The sequence below is a fragment of the Hemiscyllium ocellatum genome, chromosome 9, assembly GCF_020745735.1.
Source record: "Hemiscyllium ocellatum isolate sHemOce1 chromosome 9, sHemOce1.pat.X.cur, whole genome shotgun sequence".
Classification (NCBI taxonomy): Eukaryota; Metazoa; Chordata; class Chondrichthyes; order Orectolobiformes; family Hemiscylliidae; genus Hemiscyllium; species Hemiscyllium ocellatum.
Window position 1 is genome coordinate 22,495,570 of NC_083409.1, and position 23,700 is coordinate 22,519,269.

Here is a 23,700-nt window from a genome sequence, read left to right on the forward strand (position 1 = left end):
GCTACCTCTTGGAAAACAATAACATTCTCACAGATGAGACGGGGTAAATATAGGAATTCCCAATGACTGGGGAATTCAGAACCAGGAATCACAGACTAAAGTTACGGGATAGGCCATTTAGGATTGAGATGAGGAGAAATGTCTTCACCCAGAGAGTGGTGAGCCTCTGGAATTCACTGCCACATAAAGACATTGAATGTTTTCAAGCAGGAGTTAGATTGATCCCTTTAGTCCTAAGATCTCTAAGGGTATGAGGAGAAAGTGGGGGCAGGGTACTGAGTTGGATGAACAGGCATGATAATTTTAAATGACAGAGCAGGCTGAAAAATGCCAAATGACTTACCCCTACTCCAAGTTTCTATGTCTCTATGTAAATCCATCAACCTTTCTAATCTTTTGGATATAGGTTTGCTCGCTGAGCTGAAAGGTTCATTTCCAGACGTTCCGTTACCTTACTGGGTAACATCTTCAGTGGGCCTCTGGCGAAGCAATGCTGAAAATTCCAGCTTTCTATTTATATGTCTGGGTTTCTTTGGGTTGGTGATGAAACCCAGACATATAAACAGAATGCAGGAATTTTCAGCATTGCTTCGCCTGAGGCCCACTGAAGATGTTACCCAGTAAGGTAACGGAACGTCTGGAAATGAACCTTTCAGCTCAGCGAGCAAACCTACATCCAAAACCTCAACCCGAGCTACAAATCTTCTCAAAACTTACTAAGACCTTTGTAATCACTGAACCCCCAGCTCCCATGCCCATAATCTACCTCTTGATACTGAGCCTCTAAAATTAATGCCAGTACCTCCACATCAAATCCAAAACCTTGACACGTGTATCGATGTTAACTCAGGACAGGACCAGTCGGATTGTCAGTGGTTCTGAATGTGGGATGCTAGGACCCATTGTGAAGTTTCAGACTAACTGCATCCATCTCTCTGTATCTTTCTCTCCCCAACAGAGGAGGTTATGCTGTTGGAAGAAAATAAAAATGCTGGGGAAAAATCTGCACTGGATGGTAAGACACTTGTTCTTCTCTGCCTGCTGATACACCAGCCCTTCAACAGAGCCCTGTACACCCAAAGCAAGGAGGTGGTGGGGGGGAGTCCTGCTCAGATCTGGCTATCCAACCTCCACAGCCTCTGTTCTGATTACATTTCGCTCTGGATAATGTACTTCACCATCTTGAGCACCTGCAACCATCATGAACCGAGCTGTAAAAAGTCAAAGCTTCTTATTCACTGTGATGGAAGAATTTGGGGCTGTGTGTAGTGAAACCCGTTTTTGGATGGTTCAGTGGGATTTTGTTTTTATTCATTCATGGGATGTAGGTGGCACTGGTCAGGCCAGCATTTATTGGCCATTCCTGATTACACAGAGGGTGATTAAGAATCAAACACATTGCTGTAGGTCTGGAGTCACATGGAAGCCAGGCTGGGTAAGGACAGCAGATTTCCTGCACAAAAGGACATTAGTGAAGCAGATGGGTTTTTATTAGATTAGATTACCTACAGTGTGGAAACAGGCCCTTCAGCCCAACACCGACCCTCCGAAGCACAACCCACCCATACCCCTAACCTAACACTACGGGCAATTTAGCATGGCCAATTCCCCTGACCCGCACATCTTTGTGACTGTGGGAGGAAACCGGAGCACCCAGAGGAAACCCACGCAGACACGGGGAGAACATGCAAACTCCACACAGTCAGTCGCCTGAGGCGGGAATTGAACCCGGGTCTCTGGTGCTGTGAGGCAGCAGTGCTAACCACTGTGCCACCGTGCTGCCCATTCGAATCAGCAACGTTCTCATTCGATTTTTAATCCCAGATTTTTATTGGATTCATGTGCTGTGGCAGGATTTGAACCAGGTCCCCAGAATGTTACCTGGGCTCCTGGATTATTAGTGTAACGATAATAGTGGTATTCAGTTGCACCAACTGCTGTAACAACCATTATGTTTTGGGATTGTGCCTTTAAGACTAAGAGAAGGGTCCACGTGATCTGTTCTGAAGTGTGACTGACAGCAAGCCTGGCTGGTTCGATTGCTGGAGATTAAATGGCTTTACACCGAAGACAGTGCAAGGTGTTTACATCTGGGGCCAGTGACAGGAGCCTATCTGCTCATGGTGGATGAAATGAGAGTTTCCAAAGCCCAACAAATGTTTGAGAATGTTGGGTGTAAATAGGTGTACATTAAAATCCATTTACTTCATGGTAAAAGAGTTCTGGCATCTCCTTCTGGGATGGAGATGATGCAGGCTGGGCCAGCATTCATTGCTTGTCCCTAGTTGCACTTCAGAAGGTAATGATGAGCTGCATTCTTGAACTGTTGCAGTCCACATGCTATTGGATGACCCACAATGCCCTTAAGGACAGATTCTGGTCAGCATGGACAAGTTGGACTGAAGGGTCTGTTTCCGTGCTGTACATCTCTATGACTCTATGACAGTGAAGGGTTGGCAATACATTTGCAAGTCAGGATGGTGAATGGCTTGGAGGGGAACTTGGTGCTCCCATGTATCTGCTGCTCTTGTCCTTCTAGATGGAAGTGATCATGGGATTGAAAGATGCTATCTCAGGATCGTTGGTAAATTTCCCAGAATATGATGTATTCTTGTAGCCACTGTATTTATATTAGATTAGATTACTTACAGTGTGGAAACAGGCCCTTCGGCCCAACAAGTCCACACCGACCCGCCGAAGCGCAATCCACCCATACCCCTACATAAACCCCTTACCTAACACTATGGGCAATTTAGCATGGCCAATTCACCTGACCCGCACATCTTTGGACTGTGGGAGGAAACCGGAGCACCCGGAGGAAACCCACGCAGACACGGGGAGAACGTGCAAACTCCACACAGTCAGTCACCTGAGGCGGGAATTGAACCCAGGTCCCTGGCGCTGTGAGGCAGCAGTGCTAACCACTGTGCCACCGTGCCGCCCTTATATGGTGAGTCCTGTTCAGTTTGAGGGGGTTTCAGCGATGGTAAGGCAATAGAATGTCAGCAATGATGATTAGATTGTCTCTTATTGGAGCTGGTCATTGCCTGGCATTTGTGTGGCACGAATATTACTTGTCAGCCCCAAGCCTGGATATTATCCGGATCTTGTTGAATTTGAACACGAACAGCTTCAATTTAAGAGGAGTCTCGAATGGTACAACTGGGTATAACAGAATGTTACAAGGGGACATAAATTTAAGGTGAAGGGTGGGAGGTATAGGGGGGATGTCAGGGGTAGGTTCTTTACCCAGAGAGTGATGGGGGCATGGAATGCGCTGCCTGTGGGAGTGGCAGAGTCAGAATCATTGGTGACCTTTAAGCGGCAATTGGATAGGTACATGGATAGGTGCTTAAGCTAGGACAAATGTTCGGCACAACATCGTGGGCCGAAGGGCCTGTTCTGTGCTGTATTGTTCTATGTTCTATTGTGCTGAATGTTGTGCAATCATCAGCAAACATCTCCACCTCTGACCTTGTAATGAAGGGAAGGTCGTTTATGAAGCAGTTGAAGATGGTTGGGCCTAGGACACTACCCTGAGGAACTCCGCAGAGATGTCCTGGACTGACCTCCAACAACCATAACCATGTTTTGTTGGTGGTTTTGAGTATAAGTTGCCTCCAAGTTAGTGGTTAATCAATAATATGATGTTTAGTCTTTTGTTGCTGTAAACAGTCATAAAAGTCATCAGGTGAAATCTTGTTGTGACATTCTTTCAGCTATTATCTGGAAGTCTGAATTTCTTAACTTAAAAAGTCATCAGTTGCCATGGAGATTGTAATACTATAATAGAGATTCTCAGCAGCGACTACCGTCTGCTCATTGCTAGCCAGGATCAGGAACTGCGCTCTATCAGCCCTAATTTTAATGGCAGTAGGAAGAGGCAACGAAAAGGTGAAAGAAATGACAAAATTAGCAACGGATAGAAAACCGAATGAGAAAAGGAGCAAGATGTTGCCGGGAATGGAAAGTTTGAGTCATAAGGAGAGGCTGGGTCTTTCTTCACTGGAGCGTCGGACAGAGGGGAGAGGGAAAAATAGAGGAGGGAGAGAGAGAGCGTGACAGAGGAGGGAGTGATAGCAACAGAGGAGGGAGAAGGAACAGAGGGCGACAGAGAGTGGGGGAAGAGAGAGAGAGAGGCAGACAGACAAGCAGAGGAGGGGAAGAGAGACAAAGGAGGGAATGGAGATAGTTTTGGGTGGAATAGAGAAGAAAATATTGGGAAAGATAGAATAGAGGGAGAGAGAGAGAGATGGACAGACTAAAGAGACAGTTGCTCAGATGAGGAAGTGTGGAAAAGCTTCAGATAGGTAAGATGGCACTAATGGTAGATTAGATTCCCCTACTGTGTGGAAAGAGGTCCTTCGGCCCAACCAGTCCACACTGACCCTCTGAAGACTAACCCACCCAGACCCATTTCCCTCTGACTAATGCACCTAACACTACGGGCAATTTAGCATGGCCAATTCACCCTAACCTGCACATCTTTGGACTGTGGGAGGAAACCGGAGCACCCGGAAGAAACCCGCACAGAGAATGTGCAAACACCATACAGTCACCCGAGGCTGGAATCAAACCTGGGTCCCTGGCACTGTGAGGCAGCAATGCTAACCACTGAGCCACAGTGCTGCCCCAGTTAGAGGAGGAGTCAGTGAACAGTACAAGACAAAATGGGTGGAGATGCAAAGAGACAGACAGGACGAAAGTGAGAGAGAAAGAAGTTAACTTCATTCCACCTGTGATGTGTGAGAAATGACAGTGTGTGACAAATCATGATGTTCAGTGACCGGGGTTGAATGTTCAGCCAGGATATGTAATGAGTGCTGGAGAAAGAGACGGACAGGGTACACATTATACACTTCACTAACCTGCTCAACGCACTGGGATTTCCTTCACCAGTTACATTGGGGAGCACTGTCACCACTTGGAGTCAAACCATTCATCAAAAAAGACCACCATCACCTCCTCAGGGCTATCATGTGAAAGGGGAGAAAGCAGGTGGCAGTTTCCACTCTGAGTGCCACGTTCAGTTTGGTGTGATGCTATAGTAACAGCTGATCCACATTCACTCCCATTGCAAAAATTGGAAAAACAGGCTTCAAGAGAAGAACACTAATGAGATGTGGGGATTGTTCAAGGAGCAGCTACTACGTGTCCTCGATAAGTATGTACCAGTCAGGCATGGTGCAAAGGGCCTTGTGAGGCAGCCGTGGTTTAGTAAGGAATTGGAATCCCTTGTGAAAGGGAAGAAGGCGGCATATGTAAAGATGAGGCGTGAAGGTTCAGTTGAGGCGATAGAGAGTTATAAGGTAGCCAGGAAGAATCTAAAGAGAGAGCTAAGAGAAGCGAGAAGGGGACATGAAAAGTCTTTAGCTGGTAGGATTAGGGAATACCCAAAGGCTTTCTATAGGTATGTCAGGAATAAAAGGATGACTAGGGTAGGTATCGGTCCAGTCAAGGATAGTAGTGGGAAGTTGTGTGTGGAGGCGGAGGAGATTGGAGAGACACTAAATCAATACCTTTCATCAGTATTCACTCAGGAACAGGACACTGTTGCTGACGTGAATATGGAGTCACAAATGATTAGAATGGATGGCCTGGAAATATGCAGGGAAGAGGTTCTGGGAATATTGGAGAGGATGAAAATAGATAAGTCTCCTGGGCCTGATGGCATTTACCCTAGGATCCTATGGGAAGCTAGGGAGGAGATAGCAGAGCCATTGGCCTGGATTTTTATGTCGTCATTGTCAACGGGAATAGTACGAGAGGACTGGAGGATAGCGAATGTGGTCCCCTTGTTCAAGAAAGGGAGTAGGGATAGCCCTAGTAACTATAGGCCAGTGAGTCTGACTTCAGTGGTGGGCAAAGTCTTAGAGAGAATGGTAAGGGATAAGATTTATGAACATCTGGATAGGAATAACGTGATCAAGGATAGCCAGCATGGTTTTGTGAAGGGCAGGTCGTGCCTCACAAACCTTATTGAGTTCTTTGAGAAGGTGACTAAGGAAGTGGACGAGGGTAAAGCAGTAGATGTTGTGTATATGGATTTTAGTAAGGCGTTCGATAAGGTTCCCCATGGTAGGCTAATGCTAAAACTACGGAGGTATGGCATTGAGGATACATTAGAGGTTTGGATTAGGAATTGGCTGGCTGGAAGGAGACAGAGGGTAGTAGTTGATGGACTAAGTTCATCTTGGAGTGCAGTTGCTAGCGGTGTACCACAAGGATCTGTTTTGGGACCATTGCTTTTTGTTATCTTTATAAATGATCTAGAGGAAGGGCTTGAAAGCTGGGTAAGCAAGTTTGCGGATGACACAAAAGTCGGTGGAGTTGTGGATAGTGAGGAAGGAAGTGGTAGGTTACAGCGGGATATAGATAAGTTGCAGAGCTGGGCAGAAAGGTGGCAAATGGAATTCAATGTAGCTAAGTGTGAAGTCATTCACTTTGGTAGGAGTAACAAGATGATGGATTACTGGGCTAATGGTAGGCTACTTGGTAGTGTGGATGAGCAGAGGGATCTTGGTGTCCATGTACACAGATCTCTGAAAGTTGCCACCCAGGTAAATAGTGCTGTGAGGAAGGCATATGGTGTACTGGGCTTTATTGGTAGAGGAATTGAGTTCCGGAGTCCTGAGGTCATGTTGCAACTGTATAAGACTCTGGTGCGGCCTCATCTGGAGTATTGTGTGCAGTTTTGGTCGCCATGCTATAGGAAGGATGTGGAGGCATTGGAACGAGTGCAGAGGAGGTTTACCAGGATGTTGCCTGGAATGGTAGGAAAATCTTATGAGGAAAGGCTGAGGCACTTGGGGCTGTTCTCATTGGAGAAGAGAAGGTTTAGGGGAGATTTGATAGAGGTGTATAAGATGATTAGGGGTTTAGATAGGGTAGACACTGAGAACCTTTTACCGCTAATGGAGTCAGCTGTTACTAGGGGACACAGCTTTAAATTAAGGGGTGGTAGGTATAGGACAGATGTTAGGGGTAGATTCTTTACACAGTGGGTTGTGAGTTCATGGAATGCCCTGCCAGTAGCAGTGGTGAACTCTCCTTCTTTATGGTCATTTAAGCGGGCATTGGATAGGCATTTGGAAGTTATTGGGCTAGTGTAGGTTAGGTAGGATTCGGTCGGCGCAACATCGAGGGCCGAAGGGCCTGTACTGCGCTGTATCTTTCTATGTTCTATGTTCTATGTTCTATGCAACCCCGGGCACGCTCCCTCACTGTTCATCACGTATTGATGAAGCAGACAGCTTCACCCAATAACTTCACCAGGATTTCCAAAGTGGGAGGGGGTGGGGCTCCATGTCAGATCAATTAACCCTTTGTTTTCAGTCCTTAGAAGAGCAACAATCAAGAAGGGACGAATGGAGATGATCCATACAGAATCGAGTGATGACCACTACACTGAAATCTCTTCTGTCGGTAGGTATTGGACTATGTCTCACCTACACACTGCCTCTGAGCAGCATCACCTAAAAACGTCAATGAGCTGTGTGGAGGATGCAGTAAAGTCGGCAAAGGTATGTTCACCTGCATAGCGAGAGGAGTAGAGGACAGGAGCAGGGATGTCTTGCTGCACTTGGACAAGGCTTTGGTGAGACCACCCATGGAGGACTGTGTGCAGTTTTGTCCTCCTTATCTGAGGAACATGGGAGAGCAATAATAATTTACCAAATTGATTCAGGAGATGGCAGGACTGACATATGAAGAGGAAGGATGTTGAGAAACTTGGAAGGGTTCAGGAAATATTTACAATGATGTTCCAGGGTTGGAGGATTTGAGCTATAGGGAAAGGTTGAATAGGCTAGGGCTGTTTTCCCTGGAGCGTCGGAGGCTGAGGGGTGACCTTATAGAGATTTATAAAATCATGAGGGGCATGGATAGGATAAATAGACAAAGTCTTTTCCCTGGGGTGGGAGAGTCCAGAACTAGAGGGCATAGGTTTAGGGTGAGAAGGGAAAGATATAAAAGACCTAAGGGACAATTTTTTCATGCAGAGGGTGGTACGTGTATGGAATGAGCTGCCAGAGGAAGTGGTGGAGGCTGGTACAATTGCAACATTTGAGAGGCATTTGGACAGGTATATGAATAGGAAGGGTTTGGTGGGATATGGACCAGGTGCTGGCAGGTGGAACTAGATTGGGTTGGGATATCTGGTCGGCATGGACGGATTGGACCAAAGGTCTGTTTCCACACTGTACATCTCTATGACTCCAAAACCTTCAATCCAGACTTTGACCAAACTCTGTTGACTCTCTCTGAACTCATACTCCATTCCATTCACTCACTAACCTACGATGACTCCCAATCTGGAAATGCCTTCATATTTTAGATTCTCATTCCAATGTCCAATCCTACCTTTGTAAACTCCTCCATTCCTCGAATCATCTGAGATCTCTGCTTTCCACTAAACCTCATCTTTCAGTCATCTCCCAATTCCTCAGTGGCAAGCAAGGAATTATCCAAGTATTATTATTAGCCAAAGGAAATTATTATCCATGTATCATTGTTAGTCCATCCAGCTTTCATTGTTAGTCCAGGTATCATTTTTATTCTGTTTTTTTTATGAAAAATTCAGATATCATTATTTTTCAGTGATAATTAATTGTCCCAATTTCATTATTCAATCAGTATCAAATTAAACCAGGATTTTTTGTTATCTGGGTACAATGATTATCCAGGTATTATTGGTCAAGGTATCATTATTATCCTGGGATTGTAATTATCCAGCTATCATTATTAGTCCAGGGATCGTTACTATCCCACGATCACTATTATCCCGCTATCATTACTCTCCACCTGTCATTATTAACCAGATATCATTGATATCCAGTTATCATCGTTATCCAGCGATCAATATTGTACAGCTATCATAATATACAGCTGTCGTTATCCAGATGCCATTATTATTCAGCTATCATTAGTATCCATCTCTCATAAATACCAACTATAATTATTATTCAGATATCATTAATATCCAGATATCATTACTATCCCGCTATCATTTACATTCAGCATGCATTGTTAACCAGCTATCATCAATATCCAGCTAACTTTATTATTGAGATATCATTAATATCCAGTTTTCATTGTTATCCAGATCTCATTAATATCCAGCTTTCATTGTTAACCATCTTTCATGAATATCCCACTTGCATTGTTATCCAGCTATTAATATTATCCAGCGATCAGTAATATCCAGCTATGATTAATACCTAGCCGTCATTATTATCCATCTTTCTTTAATATGCAGCTTGCATTGTTATTCAGCTGTCATCAATATCCAGATATCATTGCTGTCCAGCTCTCATTAATATGCAGCTTTCACTACTATCCAGCTCTCATTGTTATCCAGCTAGCATGATTAACCAGCTAGCATATTATCCTGATATCATTAACAACCAGTTTTCATTGTTATCCAGCTATCATTATTGTCCAGCTATCATTCATATTTAGCTGTCGTTGTTATCCAGTATTTACTATCCAGCCATTCTTGTTAGCCACCTTCCATGAATATCCCACTTACATTGTTATCCAGCTATTAATATTATCCAAATATCAATAATATTTAGCTATCATTACTATCCAGCTACTATCGTGATTAACCAGATAGCATTGTTATTATTAATAACCAGTTTTCGTTGTTATCCAGTTACCAATACTGTCCAGCTCTCATTAATATCCAACTCTAATTATCCAGATGACCTCCCACTTCAAGGACCGCAATCTCCCCTTCCACATGGTCAACAGTTCCCTCCAGCACATCTCCACTTCCCATACCCCCACTCTTGAACCTCATCTCTCCCATCACAACAAGGACAGAACACTCCTGGTCCTCACATTCCACCCCACCAACCTCCAGATACAACGCATCATTCCCTGTCATTTCCACAACCTACAATCAGACTGTACCAGATGTACATTTCCCTCCAAACTCCTTTCAACATTCCACAGAGACCATTCCCTCCGCGACTTCATCATTAGATCCACACCCACCCACCAAGCCACCCTCCATTCCCGGCACCTTACTTTGCCATCACAAGAGGTGTAAAATCTGTGCCATCACCTCCCCTCACCTCACCTCACCCCACCTCACCTCACCTCTCCTCCATCTAAGACCCCAAAAGATCCTTCCACATTCAGCAGAGATTACCCTGAACCTCCAAACACCTCACAATTGCTCGCAATCTGGTCTCCCCAAATTGTGGAGACAGGATGCCAACTTGCGGAACACTTCAGAGACCATCTCTGGGACACACGCACTAAACAACCCCACTGCTCTGTGGCCGATTTCATCAACTCCCCCTCCCTCTCTGCCAAGGACAGGCAAGTCCTGGGCCTCCTCCACCGCCAAACTCTAGCCACTCAACAGCTGCAGGAAGAACGCCTCATCTTCTCCTTCGGGACCCTCCATCCACAAGGAATCAATGTTGATTTCAGCAGTTTCCTTAACTCGTCTCACCCCACCTTATCCCAGATCCAACCCTCTAATTTGACACCGCCCTCTTGAACTGTCCCACCTATCCATCTTCCTACCCACCTATCCACTCGATCCTCTGCTCTGACCTATCATCCCCACTTGCATCTACCTATTGCCTTCCCCCCATCCCGATCCCATCCCCCTCCCATTTATCTCTCGGCCCCTTCCTGATGAAGAGCTTATGTTCAAAACGTCAACTCTCCTGCTCCTTGGATGCTGCCTGACCGGCTGTGCTTTTCCAGCATCACACTTATTGGCCCCAACCAATAAGGGCAAGCATGCCGTACATCTTCATTACCATCCTATCTATTTGTGTGGCCACTTTCAGGAACGAGGAATCATTATCAGTCCACTTTCATTATTAGGAGAAAGTGAGGACTGCAGATCTGAGCTGAAAATGTGTTGCTGGAAAAGTGCAGCAGGTCAGGCAGCCCTTCTTGAAGAAGGGCTCATGCCCGAAATGTCGATTCTCCTGCTCCTTGGATGCTGCCTGACCTGCTGCGCTTTTCCAGCAACACATTTTCAGCACTTTCATTATTAGTCCATTTTCACCTGGTCTATCTCTGACTCCACTCTTCCCTTTCTTGACATCTCTGTTTCCATTTCTCGGGATTAGCTGGTCACTAATATCCACTATAAATCCACCAGGTCCTACAGCTACCTGGACAATTCTCCTCTCACCATGTTTCCTGTAAAGACTCCATTCCATTCTCCCAATTCTTCTGATCCATCGCAAATGTTCCAATGAGGCCATCTTCAACAAGGGAGCCTCTGAACTGGCCACTTTGTTCCTCAACTGAGGATTCCCCAGCAGTGTTGTCGACCTGGCCCTCAACAGGGTCCGACTCATCTCCCGTACTTCACCCTCATCACCTCTCTTTACTCCTGCAACAGTGAGAGGGTTCCTCTTGTCCTCACCTACCATCCCACTAGCATCCACATGCAGAAGATCATCTACTGTTATTTCTGCCACCTCCAGCGAGATGCCACCACCAGACATAAATTCCCCTCCCCTGCCTTGTCTGCCTTCCGCAGTGACCATTCCCTCCGGGACATCCACTGTTCTTTTACTTCCAGCCCCCCTCCATCGCCCCATGTCACCTTCCCCTGCAACTGCCGAAAGACTAACACCTGCCCATTTAGCTCCTCCCTCCTCAGTATCTGAGTGCCCAAACATACCTTCCAGATGAAGCAGCATTTCTGCTTGCACTTCTCACAATCTAGTCGACTGCATTCTACGTTCTGCCTGCAAAAAAAGAGCCTGAGTTTCCAGTTGCCTGCCCCTTTAACAGGCCACCATGTTCCCTTGCCACCACCTCTTGCTGCAGTGTGCTCCAGTGAAGCTCAGCACATGCTGGAAGGACAACTCCTCATTTTCTGCTTGGGGACACTGCAGCCCTCCAGACTCAATATCGATTTCAATAATTTTAGGGCCTGAACTCCCCCATGACCCAGTCCCCTACCAGACACACCTGGCCTTGTTATCACACAGTCTGCCATACACACTGCCTATTATTAGCCACTAACAGTCTCCATTAACAGCTATTCACCCTCCCAACCAGATCATTATTGAGTCCTTCATCTGTCTACCTTCTCTCTCTTTGGGTTCCATCCCTACCTAATGTTTACTCCTTTCGCCCTTCCCTACCCTATCCTCTGCATATGAATCAATATTTTCCTCACTACTTTCAGTTCTGAGGAAGGGTCACCAGACCCGAAACATTAACTTTGATTTCTCTTCACAGATGCTGCCAGACCTGCTGAGCTTTTCCAGTAACCTCTGTTTTTGTTTGTGATTATTAGTCCAGGATTCCTTATTCAACCAGGTGTCATTATTAATTCAGGTATCATTTATAAAAGGTGGGGGGAGTGTGGGGGGTGGGGAGGGGTGGGGAGGGTGGGGAGGAGAGAGAAGGGGGCAGTGGCTTAGTGGTTAGCACTGCTACCTCACAGCACCAGGGTCCCAGGTTCACTTCCATCCTCGGGGACTGTCTGTGTGGAGTTTGCACATTCTCCCCGTGTCTGCGTGGGTTTCCTCCAGGTACTCCAGTTTCCTCCCACAGTCTAAAGATGTGCAGGCCAGGTGAATTGACCATGCTAAACTGCCCATAGTGTTAGGTGCATTAGTCAAAGGGAAATGGGTCTGGGTGGGTTACTCTTCAGAGGTTTGGTGTGAACTGGTTGGGCCGAATGGTCTGTTTCCACACTGTAAAGAATCTAATCATGATGAAGAATCATTATGAGTCCAGGCATAATTATTATCCCTTTATCATTATTAGTCTAGGTATTATTATTTGTCTCAGTATCTTTATTATCTGGTCACACTATTTTGAGTTCCACAACTATTCTATAGTTCTGAGCAGGGGTCACTTGATCTGAAACATTAAATCTGATTTTTCTCCACAGATGCTGCTGAGCTTTTCCATCAGTTTCCATTTTTGTTTCTGATATACAACATTCGCAATTCTTTCCATTTTTATCTTTATTATCCAGGTATCTTTATTGTCTGGGTACTACATCATCAACATCATCATCACTATCATGCCTGGGTACATCATCATCATCACTATCATGCCTGGGTACTACATCATCATCATCATCACTGTCATGCCTGGGTACAACATCATCATCATCATCATCATCATCACTATCATGCCTGGGTACATCATCATCATCACTATCATGCCTGGGTACTACATCATCATCAGCATCACTATCATGCCTGGGTACAACATCATCATCATCATCACTATCATGCCTGGGTACATCATCATCATCACTATCATGCCTGGGTACATCATCATCATCATCATCATCACTGTCATGCCTGGGTACATCATCATCACTATCATACCTGGGTACATCATCATCATCACTATCATACCTGGGTACATCATCATCATCACTATCATGCCTGGGTACATCGTCATCACCATCATGTCTGGGTGCTCCATCTTCATCATCATCATCATCATCACTATCATGCCTGGGTACATCATCAGCTAACATCATCATCCAGCCTTCATTATTAGTACAGATATTGTTATTATCCGACTATCATTATTATCCAGATTTCATTGTTAGTCCAGATGTCAGTATTATTCAGCTATCTTTAATAATCAGTTGTTAAATTATTATCCTCTTTCTTGGTGAGTCCACTTGTCATGTTATTCCAGTGATCATAGTGATGCTGATGTCATTATCAGCCAAGCATTGTCACTGTCCATGATTCATTATTGCACCAGGTAACATGATCCTGCAGCTGGATAATAATGCTTATTAGATCAGGAATCGTTATTAGTTCATGTATTATTATTATCCAGGTATCATCCTTCCAGGTACCATTATTATCCTGGTATCCGTATTATCCCAATCTTTTTTCTGATCAAGAACATTGGAGTGCTGTCAGGATGTTGGACGACCCTGGAAATGACAGTCAGTTCCAGTGATGCCTTATCATTTAATCATAAGGTTGCAGACTGAAGGTGACCATTGAGCCAGCCATTGTGTATGCTGGCCCTTTGCAAGAGTTTCTCACCCAATTCCAGCTCTGTGCTGTTTCCACAGTGTTTATCATAGCTTATAGACAGTTTCCTTTGAGTTTGCTTTTTGCAATGGGTGTGGTCTGTTCGCTTGGACCTAAGTTGACTGATTTGTCACTCTTTCCAGGTTCACCATTAGCAAGGGCCAGCATCAAGAGCACCAAGCTGCTGGAGGGCTCATCCTATTTCCGCCGGAAAGAGCGCATGCTGCGCATCTCCATCCGTCACATGGTCAAGTCCCATGCCTTCTACTGGATTGTCCTGAGCCTCGTGGCCCTCAACACAGTGTGTGTCGCTATTGTCCACTATGACCAGCCTTTATGGCTCACCAACTTCCTCTGTGAGTACCAAGTGTCTGTTTCAGAGTGTCCCTGGGGGAGAGGGCCAGGCCACCCCAACACTGACCATGAGGGCAAGCCTTCCTATCCTTGTGGTTGTTAGCTGCCTACTTCAGACTGAAATATCAGCATTGGAGTTCCAACCAAAGGCTAGATCTATTGATAGTCCATTCCTAATCCGTTCATTCCAATTTTGGAAGTTGTAATTGACTGCCAGTTCTTTTTATTTTGGGTGTCAGGATTGCATGCTCCCACTACTCTTCGTATGATACACATTATGATGCCATGACTAGCCATTTCTTTCCCAATCCTGTCCCCACACCCCAGAATAGGGAGTCAACACAGATGATTACTCTGTGTGGACAGACTTTCTCCAACGTTTCCTCTCTGCTTCTCTCAGTATTGAAACCTGACCACAAGATCACTCAGACCCAGGGTCGTCATTGCCTTTTACACGATGCAGTCTCAGCCCCAGCCCCTGGTGGCTGTGCAGTGAGAGGTTGCCATTTTCACCTCATGTTCACCAGCTGGGAACATCCGAAAGCGCTTCACAGCCAATCAAATAGTTTCAAGCTCATCGTCCCAAAATTATGGAACAGCTGGCAGGAAGTAACGGGCAGGGTATTGTCAACAGAAGAAAGTAATGTGGGCATTTGGTAAAACCTCTCACTAAAGTCGAAACCAGGTTCGGAAAGTTGCTGAACATCCAGAGACAGAGTTGGGATGATGTATAGATATTGGTCAAGACTGCGATTAGTGATCCCTGATGGGGCCATGGCTGTTCCCTGTATTTCTCAACACCCCAAATGCTAGCATGTAGAGCCATCAACATGTTTCCAACTTGCACAGATGGATGGCATTGGTAGCAATATAGACTACAAACAGATATTGGTGGATGGGGAGATCTCCAAGTGCAGAAAGGCTAGAAAGAATAGGGTCAGCTGAGGTCGGATAGATGCTTGGGGGATTGTCTCAGTATGTATTTTATCAGAAGCTCATGAGCAGCTCCAATAAACAGTTAAATGGAAGGCTAATAAATACAGGCGCTTCTTTTTTCATAAGAACCGTAAAGAAGGGACATGGAAGATCTATTTTGACTGTACAAGACTCTGGCTCAATCACATCCTGGAAACAACTCTGGACACCACCACACAGCCTGGAGATTTTGACCTTGGAAGGAGTTCACCGTAAACTTACAAGAAAGATAGCTGGACAGAGTTTGTTCATGTTGTCTCCCTTGGAATCGTAAAGACTGAGGGGAGATTTGATAAGTTTCCAGGATGTTCAGGGAACTGATAGTATAGATGGAAACAAATTATTTAAATAGTTGGGGACAGGGGACTTGCACTATGTATTAGAGTCATGCGTTTCAAGAGTGGATTCTGGACTGATTTTCACACAAAATGGCACAGAGAAGTTTAAAATGTCAAGAAACGGAGGTTGATGCTATGGAGTCCTATATATTGGGGAAACAAAGCACAAGAGTTGAGAAGTCATGTTGAGGCCTCTTCTGGAATAATGTGTCCTGTTCTGGCCACCCAGTTATAAGAAGGCATTCCAGAACTCTATCAACAACACATCAAGTTAGACTCCATCTACCACCTCCTGAGAAAAGGAACAGGAAGTGACTTCACCACAGGAAATAACATCACCAAAGGAAATGACATCACCAACCCAAGGGCTGAATGGCCTACTCCTGCACCTATTGTCTATTGTCTATTGTCAATTGTCAAAGAAACCCAAACATATAAATAGAAAGCAGGAAGTTTCAGCATTGCTTTGCATAAAGTCCACTGAAGATGCTATCTATTAAGGTAACGAAATGATCCTTTCAGCTCAGCGAGCAAACCTACATCCAATAGGAAGGATATTATTAAGCTGGAGAGGGTTCAGAAGAAATTAACCAGGATGTTGCTGGTTATGGAAGTTTTGAGTTATAAAGAAACGTTGGACAGGCTGGGACTTCCTTCACTGCAGCATTGGAGGTTGAGAAGCGACCTACTGGAAGTTGATAAAATAATGTGGGGTATAGATAGAGGTAATGGTAGTTGTCTTTCCCCTAGAATGGGGTATTTCAAGACTAGGGGCACATTAAGGTTAGAGGAGAGAGATTTTAAAAAGATGCGAGGGGTAACTCTTTTACACAGAGGGTGTTTTGCATGTACACAGAACAGTACAAGCCCTTCAGCCCTTGATGTTGTGCTGACCTTTTATCCCACTCTAAGATCAAACTAACCGACATATTCTACACTTTGCTATCATCCATGTACCAAGAGTTGTTTAAATGTATCTGACTCTGCTATCACCACTGGCAGTGCATTCCATGTGCCCTCCACTCTCTGAGTAAAGAACCTACCTCTGACATCTCCCCTAAACCTTTCTCCAATCACCTTAAAATTATGCCCCCTTGTGATAGACATTTCCACCCTGGGAAAAAGTCTCTGACTATCCACCTGTTGTTAACTTGTCCACTTCTTTCAAGTCACTTCACATCCTTCTTCTCTCCAATGAGAAAAGCCCTAGCTCCCTCAACTTTTCTTCATAAGACATGCCCTCCAGCCTGGCAGTATCCTGGTAAATCACCTCTGCACTCCCTCTAAAACTTCCACATCCTTCCTATAATGAGGCAGCCAGAACTGAACACAATATTCCAAGTGTGGTCTAACCAAAGCTCTACAGAGCTGCAGCATAACCTCATGGCTTCTAAACTCAATCCCCCTGCTAATGAAAGCCAACATACTATAATCCTTTTAACAATCCTATCAACTTTGAAGAATCTCTGGGCGCAGGCCCCAAGATCCCCCTACTCCTCCACACTGCCAAGAATCCAGTCTTTAACCCTGTAATCTGCATTCAAATTCAACCTTCCAAAATGAATCACTTCACACTTTTCCAGGTTGAACTTCATCTGCCACTTCTCAGCCGAGTTCTGCATCCTGTCAATGTCCCACTGTAACCGACAACACTATCCACAACTAGTCTGCCACACTATTCACAACTCCACCAACCTTTCTGTCATCGGCAAACGTACTAGCCCACCCTACCACTTCCTCATCCAAGTCATTTGTAAAAATCACAAAGAGCAGAGGTTCCAGAATGGATCCCTGGGGAACATCACTGGTCACCGAATTCTAGGCTGAACAATTTCCATCTACTACCACCCTCAGTCTTTGAGCTAGCCAATTCTGGATCCAGACAGCAAACTTTCCCTGTGTCCCCTGTCTCCTTACTTTCTGAATGAGCCTACCATTATCAAATTGGCACAGTGGTTGTGGGCAGCATGGTGGCACAGTGGTTAGCACTGCTGCCTCACAGCGCCTGAGACCCGGGTTCAATTCCCGACTCAGGCGACTGACTGTGTGGAGTTTGCACATTCTCCCCGTGTCTGCGTGGGTTTCTTCCGGGTGCTCCGGTTTCCTCCCGCAGTCCAAAGATGTGCGGGTCAGGTGAATTGGCCATGCTAAATTGCCTGTTGTGTTAGGTAAGGGGTAAATGTAGGGGTATGGGTGGGTTGCGCTTTGGCGGGTCGGTGTGGACTTGTTGGGCCGAAGGGCCTGTTTCCACACTGTAAGTAATCTAATCTAATCTAAATGCCTTTCTAACCCAGAATATTTCATTTTCTCAGATTATGCAGAGTTCACCTTTCTGGGACTTTTTCTCTCTGAGATGTTTCTAAAGATGTACGGCTGTGGACTGCGACTATACTTTCACTCCTCCTTTAATTGCTTTGACTGTGGGGTGAGTCCATCATTATCCTTCTTCTCAATGAGACATCTTGCAGTAATCGGCCTCAGATTAGGCCTCTATAGTAAACTGTGATTGGGACTTGTATCAGGCCTCTGTAGTACAGTGTGACTGGCTATGTTGTGTGATGTTCATAATACAGTGTAAGTAGCTGTGGTATGAGCTCCCTAAGTGCAGTGTGACTGCCTGTATTTACAGACGCCTGTCAAATGTGGTGACTGGCTATGGTATCGGGCCCCTGTAGTACATTGTCACTGACTGTGACAAATAGTGTTCAGGGTGGACAGAGAAATATTGGGGTATAATTTCAGTTGCACTCATCCATCAACTTTATAGAATTTCATAGGTTCCCTACAGTGTAGAAACAGGCACTTGGGCCAAAACATTTTTTTGGAACTTCGGAGGAAAAAAAAGTCAAAACAATGGCACTTTTAACAGGAGGAGGAACAAACAAAGGCAGCACATGGTCAGTGCAGGAGAGAGAGAGAGAGAGAGAAACTCATACTGCTAACTGACAGAGCAGTGAACCTGCACAGTTACTGCCTCTGCTGTTGAATTCATGTATCACTGGACATCTGAGTGCGTCTAGCAAAATCAACACACAGTGAAATTCACAACTGATCTTGGAGGAACCTGTTTGGGAGAGGTCACAGCACTGAGACAGATAACGGAATAGTTTTAAGTGTGCCCTTGGAGCCTAGTAAGTCTGCAGTAGTGAGTAGAGAGGGTTCTGACTTGATTATATGTTTCTATTGAGATATGTCTCTTGATTAAACTGAAAAATATAAGCCATAAGAATTACGTTAGCCTGGGGCAGTTTTTGTAGAGGAATAAGATGGGGCTATTTTCTGGGTCTTCAGATTGGAAGAAGCAAAAATGGCCCAAAGAAGAGTGATATGCTCTTCTTGTCAGATGTGAGAGTTTAGGGAGAGTTTACGGGTTACTGAGGATTATATCTGCAATAAATGCCATTGGTTGCAAATCTTATCAGATCGAATGGATCTGTTGGAGAGGCAGTTAGAGGCAATGAGGAATTTTTGGAAGCAATACATGGGTGTGATGGTTGGCAATTACAGGAAGGGAGAAAAGTCACAGATACAATCACAGGAAAGGTAAGAGAGGTAGTGTAGGAGTTTTCTGTGGCCATCCCCATTTCAAACAAGTATGCTGTTTTGGAAAATGTAGGGACTGATGGATTCTCAGGGGAATGTAGCACAAACAGCCAAAGTTTCTGGTATTGAAACTGGCTCTAATGCAATGAGGGGTACGTTGAGTTCCAAGAGATTGATTGTATTAGGGCACTCTCTAATCCGAGGCACTGACTGATGTTTCTGTGGCCAGCAGTGAACAATCACAATGGTGTGTTGCCTCCCTGGTGTCAAGATCAAGGATGTCTCAGAGAGGGTGCAGAATGTTCTCACAGGGGAGAGAGGCCAGCAAGAGGACATTGTACACATTGGAACCAACGACATAGGAAAGGAAGATGTTGAGGCTCTGAAGGGTGAATATAGACATTTAGGAGGAATTTAAAAAGGAGGTCCTCGAGACTAATAATATCTGGATTACTCCCAGTGCTACGAGCTCATGAGGGTAGGAATAGAAGGATAGAGCAGATGAATGCATGGCAAAAGTCAGGACTGCAGATGCTGGAAATCAGAGTCTAGGTTAGAGTGGTGCTGGAAAAAACAAAGCAGGTCAGGCAGCATCTGAGGAGCAGGATGAATGCATGGTTGAGGAGCTGGTGTTTGGGAGAAGCATTCACATTTTTGGGTCATGGAATCTCATCTGGGGTAGAAGTGACCTGGACAAGAAGGAGAGATTGCACTTAAATTGGAAAGGGGTCTAATATACTGGCAGGGAGATTTACGACAGCTGCCCGGGAGGATTTAAACTAGTAAGGTGGGGGAGTGGGACCCAGAGAGATAGTGAAGCAAGAGATCAATCTGAGACTGGTACAGTTGGCAAAAGGAGTGAGTCAAACAGTCTGGGCAGGCAGGGACAAAGCAGAGTACAAGGTAGGACTGATAAATGAAAGTGCATTTATTTCAGTGCAAGGGGCCTAACAGGGAAGGCAGATGAATTCAGGCCATGGTTAGGAACATGGGACTGGGATATCATAGCAATTACAGAGACATGGCTCAGGGATGGGCAGGACTAGCAGCTCAATGTTCCAGGATACAAATGCTACAGGAAGGAGAGAAAGGGAGGCAAGAGAGGAGGGGGAGTGGCGTTTTTGATGAGGGATAGCATTACAGCTGTACTGAGGGAGGATATTTCTGGAAATATATCCAGAGAAGTTCTTGAACTGAGAAATAAGAAAGAAATGATCACCTTATTGGGATTGTATTACAGACCCCCGAAGAGTCGGAGGGAAATTGAGAAACAAATTTGTAAGCAGATCTTAGTTATCTGTAATAATAATAGGGTGGTTATGGTAGGGGATTTAAACTTTTCAAATATAGACTGGAAATGCCATAGTGTTAAGGTGACTGAGGTGTCAGTGGGGGAGCATTTTGGGGCCAGCCACCATAATTCTATTAGTTTTAAAATAGTGATGGAAGTCACTTCTAGTGACTTCTAGGTCTAAAAGTTGAAGTTCTAATTTGGAGAATGGACAATTTGGATGGTTTTAGGCAAGAACTTTCAAAAGCTGATTGGGGGCAGATGTTCGCAGGTAAAGGGACGGCTGGAAAATGGGAAGCCTTCAGAAATGAGATAACGAGAGTGCAGAGACAGTATATTCCTGTCAGGGTGAAAGGAAAGGCTGGTAGGTATAGGGAGTGCTGGATGACTGAAGAAATTGAGGGTTTGGTTAAGAAAAAGAAGGAAGCATATGTCAGGTATAGACAGGATAGACCGAGTGACTCCTTAGAAGACTGTAAAGGCAGTAGGAATATACTTAAGAGGGAAATCAGGAGGGCAAAACGGGGACATGAGATAGCTTTGGCAAATACAGTTAAGGAGAATCCAAAGGGTTTTACAAATACATTAAGGATAAAAGTATAACTAGGGAGAGAATAGGGCCCCTCAAAGATCAGCAAGACGGCCTTTGTGCGGAGCCGCAGGAGATGGGGGAGATACTATTTTGCATTGGTGTTTACTGTGGAAAAGGACATGGAAGGTATAGAATGTAAGGAAATAGAGGGTAACATCTTGAAAAATGTCCATGTTACAGAGGAGGAAGTGCTAGATGTCTTAAAATGCATAAAAGTGGATAAATCCCCAAGACCTGATCAGGTGTACCCTAGAACTCTGTGGGAAGCGAGGGAAAGATTGTTGATATTTGTATGATTGATAGTCACAGGTAAGGTGCCAGAAGACTGGAGGTTGGCAACGTGGTGCCACTGTTTAAGAAGGGTGGTAAGGACAAGCCAGGGAACTATAGACCGGTAAGCCTGACGTCGGTGGTGGGCAAGTTTAGATTACTTACAGTGTGGAAACAGGCCCTTCGGCCCAACAAGTCCACACCGACCCGCTGAAGCGCAACCCACTCATACCCCTACATTTACCCCTTACCTAACACTACGGGCAATTTAGCGTGGCCAATTCACCTGGCCCGCACATCTTTGGACTGTGGGAGGAAACCGGAGCACCCGGAGGAAACCCACGCAGACACGGGGAGGCGGGAATTGAACCCGGGTCTCAGGTGCTGTGAGGCAGCAGTGCTAACCACTGTGCCACCGTGCCGCCCACTAGTTGATGGAGGGAATCCTGAGGGACAGGATGTACATGCATTTGGAAAGGCAAGACTGATTAGGGATATTCAACATGGCTTTGTGTGTGGGAAATCATGTCTCACAAACTTGATTGAGTTTTTTGAAGAAGTAACAAAGAGGATTGATGAGGGCAGAGCAGTAGATGTGATCTATATGGACTTCAGTAAGGCGTTCGACAATGTTCCCCACGGGAGACTGGTTAGAAAGGTTAGATCTCACGGAATACAGAGAGAACTAGCCATTTGGATACAGAACTAGCTCGAAGGTAGAAGACAGAGGGTGGTGGTGGAGGGTTGTTTTTCAGACTGGAGGCCTGTGACCAGTGGAGTGCCACAAGGATCGGTGCTGGGTCCTCTACTTTCTGACATTTACATAAATGATTTGGATACGAGCTTAAGAGGTACAGTTAATAAGTTTGCAGATGACACAAAAGTTGGAGGTGTAGTGGACAGCAAAGAGGGTTACCTCGGATTATAACGGGATCTTGATCAGATGAGCCAATGGGCTGAGAAGTGGTGGATGGAGTTTAATTCAGATAAATGCGAGGTGCTGCATTTTGAGAAAGCAAATCTTAGCAGGACTTATGCACTTAATGGTAAGGTCCTAGGGAGTGTTGCTGAACAAAGAGACCTTGGAGTGTAGGTTCATAGCTCCTTGAAAGTGGAGTCGCAGGTAGATAGGATAGTGAAGAAAACGTTTGGTATACTTTCCTTTATTGTTCAGTGTATTGAGTACAGGAGTTGGGGGGTCATGTGCGGCTGTACAGGACATTGGTTAGGCAACTGTTGGAATATTGTGTGCAATTCTGGTCTCCTTCCTATCAGAAAGATGTTGTGAAACTTGAAAGGGTTCAGAAAAGATCTACAAGGATGTTGTCAGGGTTGGAGGATTTGAGCTATGGAGAGAGACTGGACAGGCTGGGGTTGTTTTCCCTGGAGCGTCAGAGGCTGAGAGGTGACCTTATAGAGGTTTATAAAATCATGAGGGGCATGGTTAGGGTAAATAGACAAAGTTTGTTCCCTGGGTTGGGGGAATCCAGAACTAGAGGGCATATGTTTAGGGTGAGAGGAGAAAGATATAAAAAAAGTCCAAATGGCAACTTTTTCACGCAGAGGGTGGTACCTGTATGGAATGAGCTGCTGGGGAAAGTGGAGGAGGCTGGTACAATTGCAACATTTAAAAGACATCTGGATGGGTATATGAATAGGAAGGGTTTGGAGGGATATGGGCCAGATGCTAGCAAGTGGGACTAGATTGGGTTGGGATATCTGGTCAGCATGGATGAGTTGGACTGAAGGGTCTGGTTCTGTGCTGTACATCTCTATGACTCTATTAATCCGCACTGACTCTCTGAAGAGTAGCCCACCCAAACCCATTCCCCTATCCAATCACTCTACATTTACCCCAGTCAAACGTACCTAATCTACACATCCCTGAACGCTATGGGCAATTTAGCCTGGCCAATTCACCTGACCTGCACATCTTTGGACTGTGGGAGGGAACCCACGCAGATACAGAGAGAATGTGCAAACTCCACACTGACAGTCACCCGAGGCTGGAATCAAACTGGGGTCCTTGGCGCTGTGAGGCAGCATTGCTAACCACTGAGTCACCGTGCCACCCTTTAATTTCCTTTCTTCCCAAGACTTCCTCTTCTTTAATCTCCTCTCCTCCAGATCCTCAGCTCTTTGCTGAGGATCAGGGAGTTTACATATAAATGGTTCCGAGTCACTGGTTCGAGGCAGCATCTGAGATCAAATAGCAGGGAAGAATAACTGACAGCTTCAAGGCTTATGTCACTTTTCAGAGATTAAAAACAGACCGTGCATCTTCCAGTCTAGAGACCTTCTACCCATACATCCTTCACGCACACCAAC

The 23,700-nt window shown here is 45.2% G+C and overlaps 1 protein-coding gene across 1 annotated transcript in view; it reads left to right on the plus strand.

Moving 5' to 3' along the window:
* Window positions 1-23,700, plus strand: part of LOC132818635 (probable voltage-dependent R-type calcium channel subunit alpha-1E) — a 270,545-nt gene that overhangs the window by 240,177 nt on the left and 6,668 nt on the right. The window contains exons 8-12 of the mRNA XM_060829646.1: window positions 959-1,026; window positions 6,828-6,835; window positions 7,313-7,425; window positions 14,153-14,365; window positions 17,989-18,101. Coding sequence (XP_060685629.1) covers window positions 959-1,026; window positions 6,828-6,835; window positions 7,313-7,425; window positions 14,153-14,365; window positions 17,989-18,101 — 515 coding nt within the window. The remainder of the gene's footprint in view (window positions 1-958; window positions 1,027-6,827; window positions 6,836-7,312; window positions 7,426-14,152; window positions 14,366-17,988; window positions 18,102-23,700) is intronic.